The 26,295-nt window shown below is 46.2% G+C and overlaps 1 protein-coding gene across 8 annotated transcripts in view; it reads right to left on the reverse strand.

The window, feature by feature from the left end:
- LOC135909721 (gastrula zinc finger protein XlCGF57.1-like) overlaps nucleotides 1–26,295 on the reverse strand; it is a 135,793-nt gene that overhangs the window by 80,899 nt on the left and 28,599 nt on the right. Inside the window, exon 4 of one of the 8 annotated variants that reach the window (XM_065441769.2) lies at nucleotides 5,388–7,435. The exons of the other annotated variants lie outside the window; for them this stretch is intronic. Coding sequence (XP_065297841.1) covers nucleotides 6,300–7,435 — 1,136 coding nt within the window. The 3' untranslated portion in view covers nucleotides 5,388–6,299. Of the gene's footprint in view, nucleotides 1–5,387; nucleotides 7,436–26,295 lie in introns of those variants that run through there. 8 annotated transcript variants of the gene reach the window in all.

Below are 26,295 nucleotides of genomic sequence, written 5' to 3' on the forward strand. Positions count from 1 at the left end.
TGTCACATTTGTCATGCCACCATTGTGGGTAGCAATCTTTCAAGCTTGGGTGACAGAGGCAAAACTTAGCAAAATTTTTTATTTATTTATTTATGGCACCCTCAAGGCTCGAAAGCATTACAGAGGGGAGTGGGAAAACAGAAAAACGCTACAATCACATTCAAATGTAAAACGGCCTTGGACACAAGAAACCGACTTCATATTGTACAGAATGAAAAGGCAAGACTCCATCCAAGAACACTATGGCACCACATACTAGACGTGGTATAAAAATGTTAGCATGCCCTACCCATAAAAAAAGCAAAAAACACGGAAAACATGCCTTAAAACGCAATGTGCTGAGTCTGAAACTAAGAAAAAAAAAACATAAATGTTTTCACTAAGTATTTCAATGATTCAAATTGTCAAACTGCCTCATCGCTTCTTAATAAACCTGCACAGCTGAAAAGGAAGGAAAGAAAGCCCAATAGCAGGGCCGCAGGAAATGTCACCAAATAAACATTGCCAAATTAAACAAGGATACCTTTGGTTCAATTGTGGGCCGATTTTGCACAATAATTGTGCATAAGCTTTTTCTTGTTTAGAATGCTTTAGCAGATAGGGAAAAATAACCATGAGGTCACCAGGTGTATGCATAGTCTATGCACAAAAAGCCACTGCTTTCTTCCTTTTATTTTGTTCCTCTACTACTATTCACGAGTATTTAGGTGCCTTAATAGCACTGCTGACATCCTACTGCAAAACAAAATTCGGCAAATTGTGGCATCAAATTCAATGTGAAACAATGATACAGTAGCTGGTGAAATATGCGCAGGAAGCTTGCTTCATGCAGTGTTTGTTGAAGTGAACACGTGCCAATGCAAGTCAATAATCCCCCTTAAAGAAGTAAAATAAGTACGAGTCATATTTATTAGTAGGAGTTGTGCCTCCCAGTGTTGAAGTGGAAAGCCTCGACTTTTCTTCCTCTCATAAGTGGACTTGGCCACTGGTCTCCACCAAAACGACCCTTTAGCTTCTTACTGCTGAATTCGTTTTGGTTTTCTCAAATCTGTATTTGGGCTACCTATGGCTAGGTCTCGCAATGTGCTTGAGCAAAACAAGACCCCAACAGCCCCAATCAGTAAATCTGAGAAGCCAAGCAATAGAAGATTAATGAAGCAGATGCATCCAATAACTGTCATTACATGTAAGAAGAAAATTTAACATAGGACTGGCTTCACAAGTGGGAAGGTGATGCGTCAGAACTCGAAGGCGTGGACGCCAGCTCTATATACTGTACGCAGACATTGAGCAGGTGTCAGACAATCATGGCACCTGTCGGCTAGATCATGCTCTCCAGGATCAGTATTCACCATGACTGTACCTTCAGCAGAGTGGCTGAAATGTAGAATTGCGGACTGCCAATCTTTTGATTATAAGTTTGAATCCTCACAGCACATTGAGAACTTTATTTGCAACATTCTAGCGAGAAATATGGAAATTCCAGTGACAACACCAGTAGACTTTAGAACAACCAGGGGAGTTAACCCATAGCAGCACTTGCTGCAAAAAATATTACTGGCATAAGCACAAGAATTGAGATGGGCACACTACATGCCTTTGTTCTGGTAGTGGTCCACTACTTTGATGCTACAGTTAATGATGTCGAATAAGTTCAAGGAGCAAGAATTTAGCCCAGAAAAGATATTGCGCTTAACAGATGTATCTAGTATCATTTTGCCTGTGCAGCTTTATATAACCCTGTCCACACTTACTTAAAGCACGTGAGTGGCATCCTGAAAAAAAAAAAAAAAATATGAGCTTTTGATATTGCTTAAGAGAAAATTCATCTGTTTCGGCCTAACAGTATACCTATATACATACTGAACATACCTACATTCGGTTTTCCTTATCACTAACTGTTAAGTCACCTTCTTATCTCATCACGAATCACTCCTGCAACCACGCGTGCTGGTCTGGGTTTTACCTGCGAATCTACCTGTGCACTTGGTGAAAGTCTTTGGCTTTTACTGTAACTTCATATTTCAAACATTTGGTTGCATAGAGGCCTTGGCAGCAATGGCAACCCTAATGCCTGGGCAGGCTTCACGAAAAGCCACCAGTACCTCCTCGTTGCAGACTGTGCTCAACATCCATCTTGGTTCGACTGTAGCTAAGAACCCATATATCTTTCCTCCGAAGCGGCTGGTATTGGCGATGCTTTGATGCAGAAAGAGGCTATTGTGGCACATGTCAACCTTAGCCCAGAAACCAATCAGGCACCGGTGGATATAGTTTTGATTTCCCAGATGGTGGCTCAGCCTCATAAGGCACATTCCTTCAGTCAATTTGCACACTGTCAATGTGAATGAGACTAAGCGAAGGTTGGCTATGGTGTGAGGTTTCTTGCCTGGTTTCGGTAGCAGCATCGTGAGTAAGTGTTTCCACTCTTTAGGGAATTACAATATTCCAGATTTCATTAATTACAAGCAATGGTGCTTGCTTCCTCGTTTTGGCAAAATTCCTCAGCATCTGCAATATGACTTCCATATTTGCCACGCGCGCTTTAAGTGTTGATATGCTTGAGAGCAACAGGTTCTGCCACCGTAAAGAGGCTTGCCATGCCTTCCTTGGCAAGTGGTCATTAAGCTGCGTACAACTTTGGTGACGGTTAGTCACCGTGAAGTGGTCAGGGAAAGCATCTGCAGCTTGTTCCTGAAATTTCTCAGATGCGCACTGAAGATCGAGCAGCGTGTTTTCAATAGTATTAAAGTACTTCATTCATCCTGTTATAGCTGAGAATGTGTCACAGCTTACTGAGACCTATACGTTTAAACGACGCGCAGTGGTCCATCCACTAGTCTCTGGCAAGTTTCTTAGCACGACATCTTGCCTGCTCAGCCTTGTGCAGAACATTGATCAGGGTTTGCTGCGTGCAGCCACAATTTCAGTAGGCAGTATGCAGCTTGGCTTGCTCACCCCAAAGTTGCAGCAGGTGCTAGTCAGAGCTGGATGGTGCCCCAGTAAGCTCTAATTCACATGTCGCTTTGTGCAGAGTGTTGCTAGCGATACTTATACACCTTCACATTCTGCAGACTCAAGTGCATAACGGAAATCGTCACAGCCTGAAATCCCAATTTTGTGAATGTGGCACATTTTCACCCATACACCAAGTGTTATATTGGATTATGGCTGCTGCCTCTTGGGGCAGAGTCACACTGACACTCTGGATGAAGGCCTCAGTTGCCCATGCTAGGTAAGTGTATTGCCCTTCTGGCTTTAATGGACGGTGTGGCAGTTGGGATAGTTGGTGTCATTTGTTAATTTGAGGTCTGTGGTGTCTGCTTCGTCAAGGTGGTATCCTCTTGGCCAGCATCCCCAATGCATCGCCAGTGTGGGTGATGTGCATTGAGCTCAACTCGACTCAGTATTCTGTGCTCGGGAAAGCGAATTTGAATATGTCAAAGCCAAGTGAAGTCGCTTCGGCTGTGGCACCTGGTTTTGCAACAGAGGCAGACCAATGCCAAAACGGCTTCCTTTCACTGCCTTAGCCTGCAGCACACCACCACAACTTTCTGATGAGACATATGTTTATTCTAGCTCTAGCTGTTTTTTCCTTGCCCTAATTCAATAACAGCCAATGTTAGCAGCTGCAAATTAAGCTGACTTCAGAAGAATGCCGATTTTTTAGCCACTTCTAGCAGCTTATTGCTTGGTTAATTTTCTAGTTGTGCATGACATGCTTCGTGCTTAAAAAATGAACTGTTTAAAGAATTCTTGGAGTAATATTTGGACAGGCAACTGTCATTGAGTGATCACTGCTTTTGTCGCAAAATGTGGCAATGAGCTAAGCAGTCGCTGTCACGACAGCGTAGTGTTTAGGTTGTAGTGCTTAGATAGGGTTCAGGCCCTGTAGCCCTCCCGTAATCGGCGCCTATGGGAGCACGTAAACTTTAGCTGAGCAAACACAAGCTCAATGCGACTGCAACCGGGCTCGCAGGTAAGCCTAAATAAGCTTAGGCGGCAATGAATTAAGCGAAAATGGCGCCACCTGTTCACTAGTGAGCTTTGGTTTGGAGTCCGAGTCGTTTTATTCCACTAAATGTATTTCTGAAGGCCCACCACATGTGCAACATGTGCACACGGCTTTCGCAACCAGTTTCCAAGAGTTTTGGTAATGCTTCTCTTGTAAAATTCCAGCAAGGGGTGCAGCCAGTCTCGCTGCGCAATTATCGGAAGTCGCTCTTATTGCGTTGTCCCGCGTGACTACACTGCGAGAAAAGCATCCTGCTCAAGACTGTGCTGCATCTGCACTTGGATTTAGTGATGAGGTCTCGAGTTATGATTGCGAAGATGACGGTAAAACAGATTCAAGCTCTGAGGGTGACAACGCTTTCAGTCAGCATGGCACATCCGCAGCAGTTCACCGGCGAGTTTCCTTTACAACCTTGAGCTGTCTCCTTCCTTGTGCGCGCTTATATGCTGATCTTTTTATACGACCTGAGAGCTCTACTGATTATCTTCACGGCGCATAATTCACTTGGTTGTGATGTACCGCCATCGGCAGCAAAGAAACCTCCATCTACACCAAGAAGGCCTCCTGTAGCACATCTCGGCACAGCACTATGGATCAGCGCAAGACAATTTACTACCATGTAGGATTTCTTTCTACTCTTCCTCTCTGCAGAGGTGATAAAGACAATCTGCAAAAATGCAAACAGGATGGATGCATATTTTTGTAGTTGCCCAGCTACAATGAAAGCGATCGGTCCTGGAAGAGGCACATGGCTCCAGACAAACTGGTGAAGTATGTTCCTTGGACTTCTCATCTGACCATCCTCAGAAGATGCAGAAAAAATTGAACTGCAAAATGTGTTACGAGGACCACGAAGTTGAACAAAAACCATAAGTTTTGTGGGAAAATTCTAGAGCGCACCTATGCTTTACAAAATCCAAGGACTGCTTCACCGCATGGCATGAGCATTGAACTGGTCTTAGTTTCTTTTTTTGCATGCAAAGAATGGCAGTGTACTGAACATTTATTTTTTCAGACACTATTCCTGGGTTATTTATCTTTGAAATGCATCTTCTGAATTTTTTGTAATATATTTTTGTAAATTTGTTTTTATTGCTGCTTTTATGAACTGACAGTAAAAATTGCACTTTCTAGAATTTTTATGTTTTACCTAATATTTTTTTGGCAACATATGTTTTTGGAAAGAGCATTTCATTATGCACAATATGATATGCTGCAATGTGTGCTGCAATGTTATTTGTAGTGGATGCGAAAACACCCGTGTACTTAGATTTAGGTGCACATTAAAGAACCCCAGGTGGTCGAAATTTCCGGAGTCCTCCACTACGGCGTGCCTCATAATCAGAAAGTGGCTTTGGCACGTGAAACCCCAAAATTTAATTTTTTATTTGTAGTGGAGAATAATTTTTTCCGAAACCTATAAAAAAATGACCATTTTCTAGAGGTAACGAAAGAGTTGATGAGGCTACATATGCCATCAGGGTTGATCTTGATGTCTGACACTAATTTTACATAAAGTGGTAGTATTGGTTCAATGGGAACGTCATTAGTGTTGGAGAAAACTGATGTGAAGTAGTCGTTAAGAGCCGACGCGCATTTCTAAGAGTTAATGAGATTGCCATCCGAATCTGTTCAATCTGCCTAGAACGTGTCTTTACTAAAGGTCAGCACCAGAATTTATTGGGATTTGATCATAGAATAGTCCGCAGTTTAAATAGTCCGCAGAAAAGTCGTAGAATATCATAGAATAGACCGCAGTATGGGTCGATGCATCAAAATTCTCCGCTTTTTATGGTATACCGTATGCAGTTTACAGAACTATGGTATCTATGTAGGTGCCGAGCTATGAATTTACAAACTTCTTGTTCCAATTTTTTCAGATTTTTATAAATTCCTGCTATAACATACAGGCCTTAAATCAACATTCTTCTTCCAGCAGTCACAAGAATTTCCCTTTTTCTCCCAAATGCAAAAAATTTCGTTATAACTGGCCCAGTGGTTATCTCAGAAAGGCGTTCCTGCATATCACATTATTTGAATAGGCAGCATTAGAATTGGGCCTGAGCAAAAGCTTCTTCTTAAGGGCACATGGATACGCTTGTGCTACCTGATGCAGTAGAACACTATGCAACAAGCTACACGTTTGTAGATCTATAATTCAGATTCTCATTCAACATCATAGTTGACCTACCCTAGAGTATCATGGTGCTGTGATTCTCCATGTCTGCTCAAGTGATGAGACTGAGTAAAGGTTATGTAGCAGACATTACAGCTATATGGCCAGTCACCTGCATGAATGAGCTGGTGTCTCTTCAGGGCAATCTTCAACGAGAATATCTGAAGGCATAAAGGCCATTAAAATGGCTTCTCGCCTCATGTGTTTCCTAAGGTTGCCCTTTTGTGAGAAGCTCTGAGAGCATGAGGGGCACTGATATGGCTTCTCACCTGTGTGGGTGCGCAGGTGGACTTGCATAAGACTTTTGTATGAGAAGCTCCGAGAGCATGAAGGGCACTGATATGGCTTCTCACCTGTGTGGGTGTGCAGGTGGGCGTTTAGGTTACACTTATGTGAGAAGCTCTGAGAGCATGAAGGGCACTGATATGGCTTCTCGCCTGTGTGGGTACGCAGGTGAAATTTAAGGTGACCCTTGAATGAGAAGTTCTCAGGGCATGAAGGGCACTGATATGGCTTCTCACGCGTGTGGGTGTGCAAGTGGAGTTTCAGGGTAGACTTGTGTGAGAAGCTCTGAGAGCATGAAGAGCATTGATATGGCTTCTCGCCTGTGTGGGTGCGCAGGTGGCCTTTCAAGTGGGCCTGTTGTGAGAAGCTCCGAGAGCATGAAGGGCACTGAAATGGCTTCTCGCCTGTGTGGGTGCGCAGGTGGTTTTTGAGGTGGTCCTTTCGTGAGAAGCTCTGAGAGCATGAAGGGCACTCAAATGGCTTTTCACCTGTGTGGGTACGCAGGTGGACTTTTAGGTGGACGAGTTGTGAGAAGCTCTGAGAGCATGAATGGCACTTATATGGCTTCTCACCTGTGTGGGTGCGCAGGTGGCACTTTAATTCATGTCTCGTTTTGAAGCCCCGAGAGCATGAAGGGCACTGATATGGCTTCTCGCCTGTGTGGGTGCGGAGGTGAACGATTAAGTGGTATCTGTTTGACAAGCTTCTATGGCATAAAGGGCACTGAAATGGTTTATCGCTTGTGTGGGTGCGGAGGTGAACGTTTAAGTTGGATCTGCTTGAGAAGCTTCTATGGCATGAAGGGCACTGAAATGGCTTCTCGCCAGTATGGACGCTGGCATGCGCTTCCATATGAAACAGTTCGTCAGCCTCATAGTCGCATAGGTGACATCGGTGGAGGCACCCTTGCTTTGAGTTGTCACACTTGGTAGTTGACGGAGAAATAGAAGGCCTTGATGCTGCACAAATAAAACAAAATAAGAGTTGTTATTATGAAATGCAAAAAAGTACACAGGTCCTAAATTTACTGACAAGCTTTCTTTTTTTCTTTACTTGGGAGATCTTCCGGGTGATTTCAAGCATGATGAAACAATGAAACAAAGAACTCCTAATAGTCCTTTTTATTTAATCAATATTCCTGCTTCTGAATGTTTATTATCCTGTTTGTGAAGTCTATTTATAGAAAGCATTTTACAGGAGAGTGAAAAATCATAAAGTGGCAGAATGTGGAGTGTTTAACGAATCTCTTAAATTCATATGAGCCTCAGAGAACACTTCAAAAGATGCTTTGACCAAGGTTGTTCTCTTGTCTTCAATGAGCGCTTGAGGCTCAGAGGCCATATTTGGCACTTGAAAAATGTGTTAAGATTCGCTGACACAACAAATTTGTCTCACGAGACTTCATCAGTGGGTTTCTTCTTGATCACATATTGAAATTTGACAATGTTTGCATAACCTGAGACTGCAAGGAGCTGACCAGGAAATACCGTAGTTTTCCCCATCTAACCTGCCAACACGTACAACCCGCATCCTGTTGCAGAACACCCCAGAAAGAAGTCATAATGTGCGCATATAACCCACGGAAATAACTGCATACAACCCTCGGATGTTTACAAGAACAGCACCCATTTGGGGATAAATGACTCCTCTATGTTGTATCTTCAGGCAGTGACTCTCTCTGTTTTACTGTTTTCAGAAATGGGAGCTGGACCGTTGAGTTCGGCTTATTGTGATCCAAGTTCTACTTAGCAAGCGCCATGTGCTATATTGGCAAACTGCTAAATGCAAAATGGCGACCCTTGAAGAGGAGGAGAATGACCAACAATGCAGGAGGGGAGAAAGGAGCTTCAGTACAGAGGGGTGCAAAAACAGTGGGGTTCCCCAGGAGATAACGAAAGTTTGAGTAGTCCAGTTTATGAAGGAAAAGGCTGCGTTAATAGCCTATATTTTATGTAAAAAGCCAGTGTCATCTAGAAATTTACGCACGTCACATAATGGGACTAGCGGATCATCACCTAAAATTAGAGCAGGGTGTAAAGGTATGTGTAGTTGATATAATTTGTGCAAAAGTGCTCGTCTGTATGTTTCAATATGCGTACATGTCAGTAATATATGCATAACTGTTAGTGGCTCTTGACATTTCTCGCATGTTGGTGTGTTTTCTTTCGTAAGTAAATAATTGTGTGTGAGGTGTGCGTGTCCAATGCGTAGTTGGCATAAAACTACTTCGATGAACCGCTCCTGATGATAACATCACTTCCACTCGCCAACTACGGGTTTAGTGAGATGTAGCTTGTTGTTGGCACAATGATCCCATTCGCGTTGCCATTTTGCTGTTACGCTTTTCTAATCGCACGGATGCTATCTTTGTATGGAAGTGTTGTATTTGTTATATCTTTGTACGCTGCCATCGATGCACATCTATCAGCTGCTTCGTAACCCGGTATCCCAACATGGCTTGCAACCCAGCAGAAACGAACTGACCTCCCGTATTTGTTATGCGCCACCATGTTTAAAATGTCTCCTATCAGGGGTTCACACTCAGATTTCAGCTGTAGAGCCTTCAAGAGTCAGTCCTTGTACTTCAAGAGTCAGTGTATACGAGTGCATTTTTGCGTTTATCAGTGACAATCTTTTTAACAACCAATATAGCATAAACTTCGGCCGTGAAAACAGAGGCGTGTTGTGGCAACAGAATACTTGTTTCCCAATTTTCCCTTACAGCCCCCACACCCCCGTGATCTTTTGTTTTAGAGCCATCAGTGTAATATTGCATGTTATTTTGATATTCGTACTGAAATGCACAGAATTCTTGTATAATGTGTTTGTGTGGGGTGTCTTTCTTCTTTAAATGTGTCAATGTCCAGTCACATAATGGTTCAAAATCATACCATGGCGGCAAATGCTGTGGCTTTCTGGCAGCCTGGAGCACTTTGTGAGGAATGTTATAATCCCGAACATATTCCTCATATCGCAGGACATGTGGCTTAATCATGTTCGGTTTATTTGTATAGTGTAGGCGTGAGTTGCATTGTGGGAGGATGTTGTAGCAAATGTGTTGCGGTGATAACTGAATTCTGAGTACGTAAGAGAAAGTGAGTAATGCTCTCCACTGCTGTAATGAGGGTTCATTACACTCAACGTATAAACTTTGAATAGGTGACATTCTGTAGGCAGCACTGGCCAGTCGTAGTCCAAGGTTATGTACTGGATCAAGTCGTTGGATGTAGGACTGTCTGGCTGAGCCATAAACAATGGAGCCGTAGTCTAAAAGGCTACGAACAAGAGACCGCTAAATACGTAAGACACGTTCTGTTGGAAGCTCAGTGCTTACGAGATAAAACTTTGAGGATATTCAATGCTTTATTTGCCTTAATCTTTAGTGTTTTAATGTGGGCTAGGAAGTTTAGTTTTTTTGTCAAAGATTACTCCCAAGAATTTATATTCGTTTTACCGGCAGCGCGACATCACTCAATTTTAAATCTGGGCCTAAGTACAACCCTCGTTTTTTCAAGAATAGCACTGGAACAGTTTTCTGAGTAGAGAAGCGGAAGCCATTTTTCTCAGCCCACTCCATTAGTTTATTTATTGTTATCTGGAGCTGCCTTTCACATGTTGGTAAGTTTGACGCGCGGCACGCTATTTGCAGATCATCGACGTATATGGAGTGCATAAAAGAGGTGGGAATGACTTTGTTGATAGAGTTCATTTTTACTATAAAAGTGTTGTGCTAAGTACGCAACCTTGTGGCATGCCGTCTTCCTGAATAAATGTGCGCGAGAGCACACTGCCTAGACGGATTTGGAATGTTCTGTTGGACATAAAATCAGCAAGACAGTTTGGCATTTTGCCACGGATTCCTAATTCGGCGAGGTCACGTAAGATTCCAAATCTCCATGTGGCGTCTTACGCTTTCTCTAAATCGAAGAACACTGCCAGGCAGTGCTGTTTGTGTAAGAATGCTTCACGTGTTTCGTCTTCAAGTCGGACGAGGTGGTCTGTCGTTGAACACCCTTTTTTATAGCTGTACTGATGAAAATCAATGGAGTTCCGTATATGAAGTGTGGAAGTTAATCTCGCATTTACGACACTTTCATACGACAGCGCCAAACAGCTTGTCAGGGCAATGGGTCGAAAGCTGCTTGGGGATGAGGAGGATTTACCTGTTTTTAAAAAAAAGCACAACTATTGCGTTTTTCCAACTTTTTGGCATGCTTCCACCTTCAAATACTTTGTTAAAAAATTTAAGGAGAGCATCTACGGATGCTTGGGACAGGTGTGCAAGCATGGAATAATGGATCCGGTCAGGACCGACTGCAGTTTTTTTGCCAGCACAGAGAACCCTGTTACGTTCTTGTACCGTGAATGGAGCATTGTATTCGTCGCTTAACATGCTAGCAGCTGGTAGTTTCTCCTTTTCTGCCGACAGTTTGTATTTTAGGAACGTGTTTGAATAGTTAGCCATGGTGGAGACGTTGTAGAAATGCTCCCCAAGTATATTCGCTTGTTGTTGTAGTGTTGTTTGAGTGCCTGAAGGTGTAAGTAAGGGTATCATGTATGATTAGTAGTCCCCCTTAAACTTCCTGACCTGTTCTGACATCCTTTTGGATGTGACAGTGCTATTAATTGTAGATACATATTTTTGCCAGGAAAATTTTTCCGCCTGTCTCCAGATATATTGAGCTTTCGCTTTGGCTTGTTTGAAATTTAGAAAGTTGTTATATTGTTCCAGGAAGGAAGCAGGCCCACGAGTGTAAAATAATGTATACAGTGGAACCCCGTTCATACGTTTTTCACCGGCCCGAGGAAAAAAAACGTAACAGCCGGCAAAACGCAACAGTAAGGAAAGCTCCGAAAATGAATGAAAAAAGTGCCGCTTCAACTATAGACAATTTATTTCCACAGAGTGCGCTTAGAACTTAAAAAAGTCCAAAATGGTGGCTTGCCATTTCTTTCACTCGCTAGAAATCACCACACGTTTCTCAATAGCCTGGAAGGCCGCACTGCTCTCAGCGTCACTGTGAGGTGCGACGTACCTGCGGAGGAGGCCCAGAGCCGCGACAGCTTCTCCAAAGTTAGAATTTGGCAACTCCCCGGCATCATGCGGCTCGTGCTCCTTGTCGTCACCGCGCCACGGCAATGGCAACGAACGAAGGAATATCCGCGGGAAATTTGGCCTCTTTGGCGTAATCATGCTAACGTGCTAACGATTGTTTAGTATTGCTGCAGAGCGCGCGCGTCCAAGCAACCCGGTTGCGCGCAGCGCGGCGTGGTTTTGCGAGAAATGTAAACAAGAGAGGAGAGCTGGCCCTATAGGCGAAGCAACGCCATGAGCAACGCCAACTTCCGGCTTCCCTTTAGCTATAGCTTCACAAAGAGTGACGTCAGGGCCTCTCCCGAGTTTCCTTCCTCCGTGAGTCGACCCGTCCAACAAACCATGCGGGGACCGTAATCACAGTGATGACAATGAGAGCATTTTTCACGAATGGCCACCTAGTGGCGGCCTCTCGAACTGGCGTGCGGCTTCTTCCAGCCAGTTCCATAGCCAAGCCTGGTCAAAGCTCATCAAAATTCAACATGGCGGTTGAAGCACGTTGCCTACTTTAGCCTACGCAGATTCGGGATACAGCTACTACGTAACAGCGGGGTTCCTTATACATTGGATCCTATGGAAGCTATGCCGGGACCAGATGAAAACGACGTAGCAGTCGGGAAAACGCAGCAGTGAGGAACGTAACAGTGGGGTTCTACTGTATTTACAGCTGAGGTTAAAGGCGTTCAGGCAATTGCCAGACTTCGTCTTCCTCTCTTCCAATCCAACTTCTTCCTTCCCTTCACCGTAACATCACCTTCCCGGCGGAGTAGCTCCGTCCCGGTGCAAGTTATAGAGCCTCACTTAATGGGGGGACATAGGGCTTCAGCCTGACGATGTGAACAACATCACTGGTGACGTTGGGAAGCACTGAAGGCTGACTGACTGGGGCAATCTCGTATGTCACGGACAGTTGGCTTAACATCTGGTACGAACCAGAATAACCGGAAAGTAGTTTTTCCGACAAGCCGACATGACGTGAAAGCGTCCAGAGAAGGACAAGGGAACCAGGTGAGAAATGGGAGTCTCGGTGCCGAAGGTCGTAGCGTCGCTTTTGAGAAGCTTGCGAGACTGAGGCGATGACGGGAGACTTCTCGGGCCTGGGCGGCTAAGTCAATAGCATCACGAGCGTAACCAGTGCTGGGTGATTGTACTGCGGAAGGTAGCAACGTGTCAAAGGGCAAGGTGGGGTCGCAGCCATACAACAGGTAAAATGGTGAAAATCCGGCAGTGTCGTGACGGGACGAGTTGTATGCGAAAGTGATGCATAGTAAAGCAACGTCCCAGTCGCGGTGATCATCGGCAACGTACACGGCCAGCATTTCAGTTAGCTTGCGGATGAGTCGCTCGGTGAGGCCGTTCGTTTGAGGGTGGTACACGGTAGCAATCTGGTGTTCTGTAGAACAGGAGCGGAGCAGATCGTCGACGACCTTCGATAGAAAGTAGCGGCCGCGATCCGTCAGCAACTGGTGAGGGGCGCCGTGGTGCAGGATGACATCGTATAGTAAAAAGTCGGCGACATCTGTAGTGCAGCTGGTTGGTAGCGCTCGTGCGATGGCATATCTCGTGGCATAATCGGTTGCTACAGCAATCCATTTGTTTCCTTTGATGGAAATTGGAAAGGGGCCAAGGAAGTCTAGGCCCACACGGAAGAAGGGCTCTGTAGGGATATCAACTGGTTGCAGCAAACCAGCGGGAGGCATAGCAGGCGTCTTCCGGCGCTGACACAGGTCACAAGAAGCGACATACCGGCGCACAGAGCGATAAATGCCGGGCCAGAAGAAGCGTCGCCACAGGCGGTCGTATGTACGAGTGATGCCCAGATGTCCAGCAGTAGAAGCGTCGTGAAGTTGCTGGAGCACGGCTAGTCGAAGGTGCTTGGGAACGACTAGGAGGAGCTCCGGGCCATCAGGACGAACGCTATGACGGTATAAAGTTCCATCGTGCAAGGTGAACATCCGGAGGGATGGGTCATTGGGCGAGGAGCGTTCCATAAGTGTTCGAAGAACAGGATCTTTGCGCTGCTCGTCGCCAATATGGAGGAAGCCGGAAAGGGATAGAACACTGATGTCCGAGTCTGCATCGGTATCGTCCGGTTGATCCACGGGATTGCGGGACAGGCAGTCAGTGCCTTTATGCAAGCGCTCTGACTTATACATAATAGAAGATGTATATTCTTGAAGATGCAAGGCCCAACGTGCAAGTCGTCCAGTTGGGTCCTCCAAAGAGGAGAGCCAGGAGAGGGCGTGATGATCGGTTACGACGCAGAAGCTCCGGCCGAAAAGGTACGGCCGAAATTTCACGACCGCCCATATGAGTGCGAGACATTCTCTCTCAGTAATGGAGTAATTTCGCTCAGGCGTGGAAAGAAGGCGGCTAGCGCAACCGATGACACAGTCTTGGCCCTGTTGATGCTGAGCGAGGACAGTGCCGATGCCATGACCACTCGCGTCAGTTCGTACTTCAGTGGGCGCAGAAGGGTCAAAGTGTGACAAAATAGGCGAAGTTGTAAGCTGCTCAATCAGGGTAGAGAACGCTTTCTCCTGCAGTGGTCCCCAAGAGAAAGAGACGTCTTTCTTAAGAAGATCAGTGAGAGGGTGAGCTATGTCGGCAAAATTTTTTACAAATTGACGGAAATAAGAGCATAAGCCCAGAAAACTACAGACATCATTTGTTGAACACGGTACAGGAAAATTTTGCACGGCGTGAACTTTCTGTAGATCATGTTGGATTCCGGCAGCGTTTACGAGATGGCTGAGCATGATAATTTCACGGCGACCGAAATGGCACTTGGAGGAGATTAGCTGAAGGCCAGCCCTGCGAAACACGGAGAGAATGGTTGTGAGGCACCGCAGATGGCTCTCAAAGTTCGGCAAAAACACAATCACATCGTCGAGGTAACAGAGGCATGTAGACCACTTCAAGCCGCGCAAGAGAGAGTCCATCATGCGCTAGAATGTAGCAGGCGCATTGCATAATCCAAAGAGCATGACATTAAATTGGTACAGACCGTCCGGTGTGACGAAGGCGGTTTTCTCGCGGTCCATCTTATCGACGCTAATCTGTGAATACAGGAGCGGAGGTCAATGGATGAAAAGTATTGGGATCCGTGAAGGCAGTCAAGAGCGTCATCTATGCGAGGCAGGGGATAAACATCTTTTTGGTTATCCTGTTGAGGTGACAGTAGTCAACACAGAAGTGCCACGAGTTGTCTTTCTTTTTTACTAAGACAACTGGTGATGCCCACGGGCTACTGGAAGATTCAATGATGTCCTTGTCCATCATCCTGTCTACCTCTTTTTGTATGATGGCCCTTTCTGTTGTGGAGACACGATATGGCCGCCTATGAATGGGGCTGGCGTCACCGGTGTTGATGTGATGTGTCACAACAGATGTCTGGCCAAGTGGACAGTCGTCCAAATCAAAGATGTCCCGATAAGATGACAGGAGGTGACGAAGAGCTGCTGTTTGCTCGGAAGGAAGGTCAGGGGCGATCATCTTAGAAACATCGTCCGTAGGCGTCAAGTACGAAGGAGTGGGTGACAAACATTCGTTGGTACTGAGGAAAGATTCAGAGGTCAAAGAAGAAACCTCAAATTCTTCCAAAGGAGTGATATTTGATATGGCAATACCGTGTGGCAGCACATGCGACGAAAATCCAAAACTGAGGATGGGCATGTCAGTGCAGTTTTTGCGGATCCGGACTAAGGTGCCTGGCAGGGCAATATTGCGCGACAAAACCACATCAGTCAGCGGCGACACGACATACTCGCCATCAGGTACGGGAGGACAGGGCATCAGGAGGACATTTGTAGCCACTTGTGGAGACAGCCTTGCAAACTCAGCAGAACATAAGCGGTGTGAAGCACAAGTTGTTGCGTCGGCAGGAAGCGGCAGATCCAACTGTACAACACCTGCGGAGCAGTCAATTTGGGCAGAGTGTTTCGAAAGGAAGTCGAGGCCGAGCATTAGGTCGTGCGGACAGTGTTCAAGGACGATAAATAGAACAACGGTATAATGGCCCCCAATGGTCACACGTGCTATGCACATTCCAAGGACAGGTGAAGTACTCCCACCGGCGACTCGCACAGTGCCCAGTACGGCGGGTATCAGAACTTTCTTGAGCTTTCGGCGGAGAGCAGCGCTCATAACTGAAAGCTGCGCTCCTCCATCAACGAGAGATCTAACAGGAATGCCATCAACTTCAATGTCATGTAGGTTTCCACATGTAGGCAGGGTCAACAGAGGATTTGTGGACCGGGTCGTAGTTGCAGCTTCACCTCCGGGAGTTGCACTGCCTAGTTTCCCAAAGCGAAGCGACCGGTTGCAGAAGGGGACGAAGAGTGGTGAACGAGAGGCGAACGGGACTTACAACCTTGCGGAGACAGGGAGCGGCTAGATCTTGGTGGAGCACTGTCGTCGTTGATGTTTCTAGTCAGCGTATAGGGTGAGAAAGTACGATTTGTCTGGTAGTTGGCGGTAGTGACTCGGAGACCACCACCGAGGAGGCGACGACCAGTGGTTGCGGCAATGATGGGCGATGTGTCCAATACCGGAACAATTAAAGCAGATGGGTTTATCATCCGCTGTGCGCCAGTCAGCTGGGTTGCGACGAGGTGGCGGAAAGCTTTGTGTTTGAGAGCAAGCGGCCGGAGAAATCTGGTAGGTGTTTGTATGGCGGACCGAGCAAAGAGATGGAATGCCCAAACTTGCTATTTTCTTCCGAACCACCACTTGTATAAGGGAGATAGCGGGCACGCTTTCCCAACAGTCGGGATGAACTGGAGCCGGAGCCATGGCCTTAAGCTCACAGCGAACAATGCGCGTGATATCTTCCGGTCCTGCGGGCTGAACGAACCGTGGCGGGTTTTCGCAAGAAGATGTCGCAGGGGTATTGGACAATCAATTGAAAGTTTGAGCGATGCGGCGACCCTTCGCTTTTTCGAAGCGCCGGCACTCCTTTACAATTGCATCCACAGTGGCACAATCCTTACACATCAGGAGATTGAAGGCGTCGTCTGCAATACCTTTCAGTATGTGACCAATCTTGTCTGCCTCGGTCATGTTGTCATCAGCCTTGCGACAGAGGGTCAGCACATCCTGTATGTACATGTCATAGGATTCTGTACACGTCTGAGCGCGGCACACAAGTTCTTTTTTTTTTGCTGCCAACTAAAGACCGACAGGTCTGCCAAACAGGTGTCGCATTTTTGCTTTGCAGACATCCCAGCTCGTTAGGTCAGCTTTGTGTGTGTCGTACCATTGCTTCGCAGTTCCTCTTAGATAAAATATCACGTTTGCTGGCATCATTGTTGGATCCCACCTGTTGTTGTCACACACTCGCTTGTACATCGTAAGCCAGTCCTCGACGTTGGCGTTGTCCGTGCCACAAAATGTCCCTGGGTCCCACGGATGAGTGAGGATGACCGTTGGCATGGGCTGCTGAGGCATTGTCGCTTGTGTCGGTTGATTTGCCATTGTGGCGGCAGGTGGATGACGTCCGCTGCGATGTTCCGTGATTGTACCCCGCACTTTCCATCAAAATGTTGCAGGAAGGAAGCAGGCCTACGAGCGTAAAATAATGTGTATTTACAGCTGAGGTTAATGGCGTTCAGGCAATTGCCAGACTTCATCTTCCTCTCGTCCAATCCAACTTCTTCCTTCCCTTCACTGTAACAATCACACCTGCGTAAGATTCCCCAGGCCTTATTTTGCTGCTTTTTTGCCACGGTGCATTCATGTGTCCGCCAAGGATTAAGCTTTTTCCGAACAACACCAGAAGATTGCGGAATGGCTTTCTCGGCTGCAGAAATAATACAGTGAATAAATTTTTCATTAATTTCGTCAATGCTTAAGTCTGTTAAAGTAAGCTCCTCCAGCCTGGCACATTCTGTGAAAACAGACCAGTCTGCCATTTGTAGTTTCCAATGCCCAGTTTTTGAGATATAATGGGTAGCGTTGAGCTGAGGTTGATTATAGCAGGTAGATGATCACTGCCATATGAAGTCTCCAGTACATCCCATTTAAGATCTGTAAAAATGTCGGGAGAGCAAAATGCTAAATCAAGGCAGCTAAAAGTATGTGAACTTGGTGAAAAATGAGTTGGTGCACCTGAATTTAAAAGACATGTTGTTTGTAAAAATAAAATCTTCGATAAGTTGTCCTCTTTGATCATTCTTATCACTGCCCCAAAGAGTGCAGTAAACATTACAATCTCCAACTAAAACAAAAGGCTCCGGCAGCTGCTCAATTAAATCTTCCAGATCTCGTGTTGTGAAATGGCTATGGGGAGGAACGTACAATGAACAGATGGCGACAGTCATAAATGACAAAATGGTGACAGCTACTGCCTTGTAAGGAGTATTTAATAAAACGTTCCATGTGGGGAGGCCGCTTTGGACGACAACAGCGATGCCTCCTGATAAATGACTGGAGTGCTCGCGGTTTTTTTCTTACGACAGTAAAACCTTTAAGAAAATGTGTATGTTTGATTCCTAGGTTTGTTTCTTGGAGGCAGAATGCTACCGGTGACAACTTATTTATAATGTCTTTGATGTCACCTAGATTGTGCATTAGGCCTCTGAAATTCCAATGAATGATGAAAGTCATCTTATTGCAATAGGAAAAAAAAATACTAATGTGCGTGAGCTTACAAGTTGTAGGTGATGTGTTTTGAAAAAGCTGATTACTCTTATGAAGGGCGGTAATCGTTCAGGTTACCTTTCCCTTTCTCACAGGAGTTATAATATGTTTCTCCTTCTGTGAATGCTCCAAGGAGCGCCGGTCTTTTGGCGTCAATGACGCCGGGGTTGCAGGATCGGTCTCCATCGCCTTTTCCGAGGCACTGGGCGATCGAGAGCCAGGCGTCGAGACGCGTGTCTCGGGCCGTGGGGTAGGATTCAAATTCGGGCCCTGTGGCAGTGTTGTCTGCCGGCCCGTCTTCGTTGCTGATGGAGCAGCACTGGCTGCAGCCACCAACGGGGCGGTTGGGGTTTCTACAGAAGTACCGGACGTGGACCCTGTAGGTTCCTGAGACCAATGTGGCGCTGCCCCCTGCCGCGTCACAATGGCACAGCTTACTTGAGGTGTGTGCGCTAGCCTTTTCCTCGCTTCATGGAATGAAATCTTTTCCTTTACTGTTATTGCGATTATTTCTTTTTCTCTTTTCCGGCAAGGGCAGCTCCACGAGTAAGCAGGATGATCGCCCTTGCAAGTGACACATAGTGCGGGAGCATTGCAGTTATCAGAAGGATGGTCATTGGCACTACATTTCGCACGTTTCTTTGCCTCTGCATGATTGTGATCCATACCCGAAGCTCTGGCACTTGAAACACTGCCTCGGGTTCGGTATGTACGGTCTCACATTGATTTTCAAATATCCTGCGCCGAGTGAACTAGGGACAGTGCTGCTACCAAATGTCAATATCACATGTTTCGTCGGAATCTGTTGGTCATAGTGTCGTAGTGTGATTCTCTGTACCTTAATTACATTTTGTTCCTGAAATCCTTCAAGGAGCTCTTCATCACTGAGGTCCAGGAAGTCTTCTTCTGATATAACTCCTCTGCTTGTGTTCAGTGAGTGGTGTGGAGAGATTGTCACTTTGATGTCACCGATATTGGTGAGTTCGGCGAGCTTTTGTAGTTGATCTTTTTTGGTTTTTTGGAGGAGGTCTCCGCTAGCCATCTTCGAGGCTTTGTAACCAGCTCCAATTGTGTTTGCTGGGCATTTCGAAACTATGAATGGTGACAGTTTTCTTACAGTTGTGTTGCCTTCACTGTGAAGAATATGGTATTTTGGAAATGAGTTTTCGGTGGGTTTTAAAAAGAACTGGAAAGTTGATTTGGTGCGACCTGTTTTCAGAGGCCGATCTGAAAGTCGCAGGAATGCTTCTGCCATTGGATGGTTTGAAAATTCGGCAGCGATGGTAGCAACCCACCACCGAGCCGAACAAGGGGATGCTACAGGTTCCAAGAAACTTGCAGACGCCAGTTATACACCGCCACTATAACCTAATATACATACCCAAGGAAGAATATATGACACACGGTTAACCCTTGCCGCCCGGAAATACGGAAGTAAGAATAAGTGAGTAGAAGACAGGAAATATTGGAAGTGAGAGAGACAGAAAATTTCCTTGTCCTGTTTTCAATTTTTTTTTTCATGTCAGAGCGGCCGAGTAGTAATATAATGCGTCTTATGCACTTATCGATATACCACTAAGCAACCTCAAGAAAGGTGCATTGAGAAGCTGTGCCCTTACATTAGCGCATCACCATAATTAAATCACATAATTACAATTGCTATAACAATTATATGTCACCAGAGGAGAAATTCCATGGTCATTGTCAGCGTCATATTGTGCATAATGTCGAACTGCAATAAGATGGCGGCCACGTACCCCAAGTGCTGTCGCTGTGATGGAAACAATGTGAGGGTGAGTAGCAAATGTTGGTTGCTTGATGCACTGCGCCTTGCCGCGCAAGCTAAATATTCGCAATTTGGAGAAGATGTGTGTTGGCTCAGGCCTGCAGCTATGGCTGTGATAAACGACAATTTGGCACAGCAAGTAGCAGGATTTCCTTAACAGCATAATTGATGCAGCACTTCCATTACTGACAACGTTAGTTTCTGATTACATTCAGGTCCGTCCTTGAGCTTGGTTTTTGCAAGACATAGTTGACCAATGAGTGCTTGAAATTTTGTTGCATGTTCACATGAAGGAACACCACATAAACATGGCAGCCGTAATGGTTAGAAAAAAACCTTGGCTTGATTTGTATATGGCCAAAGCTGTTGAACAGTAAACGACAACAGGGTGTAGTCGTTATTGTGGAAATAATGCAGCAGTTCAGAAATTATCCCCCACATGAACACCTAAATAAAAAAAAAGATTAATTTGCTATGGCTAGGGCCGCACTCGTCATATACTTCTCCCCAAAGCCGCCGTTCGATTGCTATCACACTGATCTCTTATTGTTTTCAACAAAGGAATTCAGAAACACAAAAACAACTTCAGGTAAAAGCGAGCGACATTGACTAGTGCTGCTTGTCCACGTCTCTCTACCCCCATCTCTCTCTTTCTCACCCTTCCTTATATTCCCCTTCTCCCTTCCCCCAGCGCAGGGTAGCCAACTGGACTCTTGACTGGTTAAGTTCCCTGCCTTCCTTTTACCTCTCACTCAGATAGAAGAATTCTGATAAAAAAATGCTCCACGATTTCCGTGTTGCCATAACAGTATTCAACACTCTGAGTAGCAAGCTTTTCGTTGCGACAAAGAAAAAAGTTATTACCATAAATATTCATTGCCGGTCCCTTTAATAAGGTGCTTGCTTTCACCCCTGGCTAACCCCCTCGCTCCCATTGTTACAACAGCAGAATTTTTATGCATTCCAATGTTGACAGGTTGGCAGTTATTTCCCTGACACACCAGAATGCCCAACAAGTTACCACAAACACATTTAGAATTCTACTTCCAGTTCTGTTATCTCTATCAGATATAACAAAATGGCTAGTTCTTCAACTTTGCTCAAATGCAGTAGAACCCCAGTGATACGTTTCTTAAGACAAAAAAAAATTAATAATAAGGCAACAGCAGCGAAAATGCAACAGTCAGGAAGGCTGCAAATTGCCACAGCAATGTCAGAAACAGTTTTGAATTGCTGCCAGCACAGTTATTAGACATCTCGGTGCTTGTACCTTGACTGGGGATGGAGTGTGCATGTCTGTATAACTAAGGGACACATACATGGCCACTTTCAACTTTATTATGCTTCACTGCAATGCTATACAAGGTTTTAAAAATGCACATCTTTGCCAATCGCACCACACTGCTTGACGGAATGTTAAGTCGCCCCTACCCATATGCGTAAAACACCCAATTGACGTCAGTGGGGCGAGCTATCCGACTGGCTGCCCAGGGCGCGTGATCGATAATTTTTACAACTTTATGGTAAACAAATGATGTTCGTAATAGTTGTAATGTTAGTTAATTTGTTTTTATAAAAAGAAAGTAACATAAAGAGAATGCACAACAATTTTTCAGTACACTTAGGCACTTCAGGCACACAGCAAGTGCCGTCTGCTTGTGTTACAAAGTGTTCCGTCTTTGACGAGAGCTCTGCCGTCAGTGTCGGTCTGTCTTTTCGTGAGCATGATGAATCATCATTGTTGCATTGTGGGCTGCAGACATAGTGACTGGAAATATGTCAAGTTGTGACAATGCGTCCCTCTGCAAGGCAGCAGACGAACGGAGTGCCTGTAGCACATTGGACTATCGGTATCCGATCAGCGCCAGAAGTTGAATAGTAAAAAGAGCACACCGTACAACTTGAATTTTTTTTCCCTGTTACAAGCTAGACAGCTCCGAGAAGACAGACGCGTATAGAATAGAGAAAGTAAATTTCCGTATTTAAGCTTACCGGTGATCGTTGTCGTCTGGGCCGTCAGGGGAATTCGGCAAGTCTGGTGGTGGCGAATCGCTGCTACCGTCGTCAGCGTGGAGCGGAGTGCAAAAAGGTGTGTCGCTATATCGGTCAACACCCATCTCCTCGCTCATCCTGCGCAACCACTCCTCAAGCTCTGAGTCCATGATGCAAATGACTTTCAACAGAATGATTGCAACGCACGCCGCTTGGATAGCTCTCGCTGGTAATTGACGGCCAAGTGGCTAACAGAGAGGCTTCCCGCAGGCGGAGGCAGGCTTCAATACAACCGGAAGAGGACGATGTGACGTTGCATCGTGACGCAGAACCAGTGAAGACAGAGCTTAGCCCCGATCGCTTGGCGAACGAGTTGAGCAGGAAAAGCATGGCTAGGGGGGAGGGTAACTTGCAAGTGCTCGTAGCTCCCTTAATACGTACCGCTTCACTTAAATTGTGGTGCCAATGTTCTATTTAAACGGTACCCTATGCAACCACAAAATTTCTCCAAACTGTTTCAGGGGCACTTAATTTAAGACTACTTAAAAGGGCGAAAGCGAAAGCATTACGCTCCCTTTTGTGAAATATTTTCCTCTGCACGTTCCTTGTATGCACAAGCGTTCGCCTGGGTTCTAACATGCAAAGCGTCTTAACGCGCTCGCCTGCCTGCGAGGAGTTCATAACTCCAAGGACCGCTTGGCAGCTCAACTGAGAGCAAGCCATTTGTCTTGTTTTGTGCACGAACTGATTTTTGCAAGGTATGTGCGAGAACACCTGATTAATGGTATAAGTGCCACAGTTACAAGTAATAAAGCAAACACAAGCGAATGAAAGAGTACAATCGTGCACTGGAACCAAGCAAAAGAAATGGCAGATAGTTTCATTTACTAGATAGTTTTCAAAATGACTGCACGATGTGGTAACAAGCAGACAAAACAGAAGTATGTCCCTCTAGTTATGGCACAGAGTAAAACAAGGATTCGCAGACATTTAGTTTGTAGGTTTTACAATTTCTCTATCATGAGTCAAGTTGTGCAATAAACTTTATTTAAAGAGCAGGCAACAGTAGTCATCCCCAGGTGGGTGGCACCCTCAGTGCAGCATGCTGTGGTTTCCCGCTGCCATCGCACTCTGTGCACCAGTTGAAACTGGTCTTCAGGGCACAAGCTGGTCAACAGGTCCTCCCACTGCTCTGGGGCAGAGGGTTAGGGGAGGGGAGGCAATGTCACGTGGGTGCACTACGATACCATATAGTAGAGCGAGCACGGTGCTGAGCATTTTTTGCATGCATAGTGATAGCATGTCAGCTATGTCACATGAAACAGTGTCTAGTGTATTAACAGGCTTGTCCATAGCCTTCTCCATGCAATGGATTCGTCGGTTATCAATTTGCACTGCAGTGGAACATACATTCTACTGCCGAGTTTGTAATGCACCACGATTTCGATGTATCATCTAGGTACGCCTTCGTCTTGGTCCTCCGTGGCATTGACCCTCAACAGGTTAGCCTGGAGCGTATGTTCACACACTGCAACATTTACTGCCGGGTGCTCATGCTCCAGAGTACAGACTGTCTCTGGGAGGTATCTGGTACATTTGAGTATGTCGGAGCTAATGCAAGGCAGATCCAGCTCCGGCAGCATTGGGTTTTGAACTGTTATTTATTTTTATATCGAGCTGTACATGCTGTACACGCTGCACAGAATGGTCCATTGTAGGCTGGAGTGAGGCGTGGACGCACGTGGTGAAGCCAAACGAAGACATGGCTGCAGGAATCCATATCTTGGCTGACAAACACAGGGCAGTGGTGTCATTCAGCAGGATATAAAGGAGCAAGGTCACCAAACCTGGTGCGCAGCTCCCGGATGTAGGTGAAAGCATCATAGGTGCAAGATGGCGATAACGGCATGAAGAATTCTCCAGGAAGGCGCAGGGGAACACCGTAGTCGAGTTCAGCCGAAGAGACCCCTAGGTCAGCCTTTAGTGCTGATCGGATGCCCTGAAGGACAAAGAGAAGGTGGACGAGCCAACGTTCCCTTGGCTGATAGGTGGTGAAAACAGCCTTCAGTTACTGATGAAGTCGTTCTATCATGTCATTCACGGAAGCATGATTGGAGGTCATATAGATGTGTCGAACGCCCAGGATGTTGGAAAGCGCGGCGAATAGGGCCAATTCAAACTGGCGGCCTCAGTCGGTGGCGTCAAGAGAACGACACCTGAAACACGACACCCAGCTGCTCATGAAAGCCATAGCAACTGTCTCTGCCATAGTGTCTGTAATGGAAAAAACCTCTGGCCATCGGATTAAGCAATCCACACATGTGAGCAGGTAAGAGGCCCCACGCGATCTACTGTTCTACGATCTACACCTACTGCTCGACCGTGAAATTTGTGTTGCAAGAGGGATCGTTCGACTCCACAGCGGGAAAGCAGAAGTTATGCTAACCAACTTCAGCCAAGAGTTCAAGCACACCATCAAGGGCACGACAATCGCGAAACCAGCAATGCTTTGTCTTCTTGGATTCTGCTGCGTCTACCCTGATAAGCAAAGTCCCCGAACCAGACGTCGACGTAAATCCAAGTCTTCCTATGAGTAAGCAGCAACAGATCAGTCTTGTCCGACGATACAAAGACAGCTTTTCAATGTCATCGAGGATTCGACAAACACCAATTGCAAAGCATCGCATAATAACCGAAGAGTGCGCTCGACCACTCCGCCAGAGCCCTTACCGAGTTTCGACGCGAGAACGTGAAGCTATTAGGCAACAAGTCCACGAAATGCTGTGCAACGACATCATCCAGCCATTGAAAAGCACGTGGGCATCTCCTGTAGTCCTGGTGAAGAAAAAGGATGGAACCCTACACTTCTGTGTCGATTATCGTCAACTGAACAAGATCACGAAGAAGGACGTGTACCTTCTTCCACGGATAGACGATGCACTGGATCAGCTCTGCAACGCGAAATACTTCTCGTCAATGGACCTCAAGTCTGGCTACTGGCAAATAGAAGTCGACGAGAGAGATCGCAAAAAGACCGCCTTCATCATGCCAGATGGCTTTTACGAGTTCAAGGTCATGCCATTCGGACTGTGCTCAGCGCCTGCAACGCGTCATGGACACGGTGTTAGCAGGATTGAAGTGGCAGACGTGTCTTGTTTATTTGGAAGACGTCGTTGTCTTCGCCGGAAATTTCGACGATCACCTTTGGCGGCTTTCGACAGTATTAGAGGCCATCAAGTCATCAGGGCTCACTCTGAAGCCAAAAAAGTGCCGCTTCGCTTACGATGAGCTTCTATTCCTAGGTCACGTCATCAGCAAATCTGGAATACGCCCCGACTCGCAGAAGACAGCTGCCATCGCAAAGTTCCCAAAGCCAATCGACAAGAAGGCAGCGCGGAGATTTCTTGGCATGTGTGCCTACTATATGCGCTTTGTCAAGGACTTCCCGCGCATTGCGGAACCGCTAACACATATAACCAAATGATGTCGAGTTCAAGTGGGAAACACCGCAAGCCGACACATTTCGAGAACTCAAACGACGCATGCAGTCACTGCCGGTAGTTGCACACTTCGACGAGGATGCTGATACCGAAATCCAAACTGACGCAAGTAGCTGAGGCCTCGGTGCCGTCCTAGTAAAGAGGAAAGACGGACTTGAACGGGTGATATCTTATGCTAGCCGGTCGCTGTCAAAAGCGGAAGGCAATTATTCTACGACTGAAAAGGAATGCCTTGCCATCATTTGGGCTACAGCAAAATTCCACCCTTACCTCTATGGCAGGCCATTCAAAGTCGTCAGCGACCATCACGCGTTGTGTTGGCTAGCTAACTTAAAGGACCCTTCAGGACAGCTGGCGTGATGGAGCCTCAGACTGCAAGAATATGACGTCACCGTAATATACAAGTCCGGAAGAAAACACTCTGACGCCGACTGCCTATCACACGCCCCCATCGATCCCCCGCCACAAGACGAAGAGGACGACGACACCTTCCTTGGAATAATAAGCGCGGAAGATTTCACTAAACAGCAATGGGCAGAACCGGAGCTAAAAGCCCTCGTCGAGTATTTGGAAGGGAACACCAACGTTGTCCCTAGGGCATTTAAGCGAGGATTGTCTTCATTCACGCTACACAACAACCAGCTCATGAAGAACTTCTCACCAGTCCGCGCCAGCTAGCTTCTTCTTGTACCGTCAGCACTGCGTCCAGAAGTACTGCACAGCCTACACGACGATCCAACCGCTGGGCACCTCGGATTCTCCCGGACGCTGTTGAGAATACAGGAAAGGTATTACTGGCTGCATCTG

The sequence above is a fragment of the Dermacentor albipictus genome, chromosome 8 (assembly GCF_038994185.2).
Source record: "Dermacentor albipictus isolate Rhodes 1998 colony chromosome 8, USDA_Dalb.pri_finalv2, whole genome shotgun sequence".
Lineage (NCBI taxonomy): Eukaryota > Metazoa > Arthropoda > Arachnida > Ixodida > Ixodidae > Dermacentor > Dermacentor albipictus.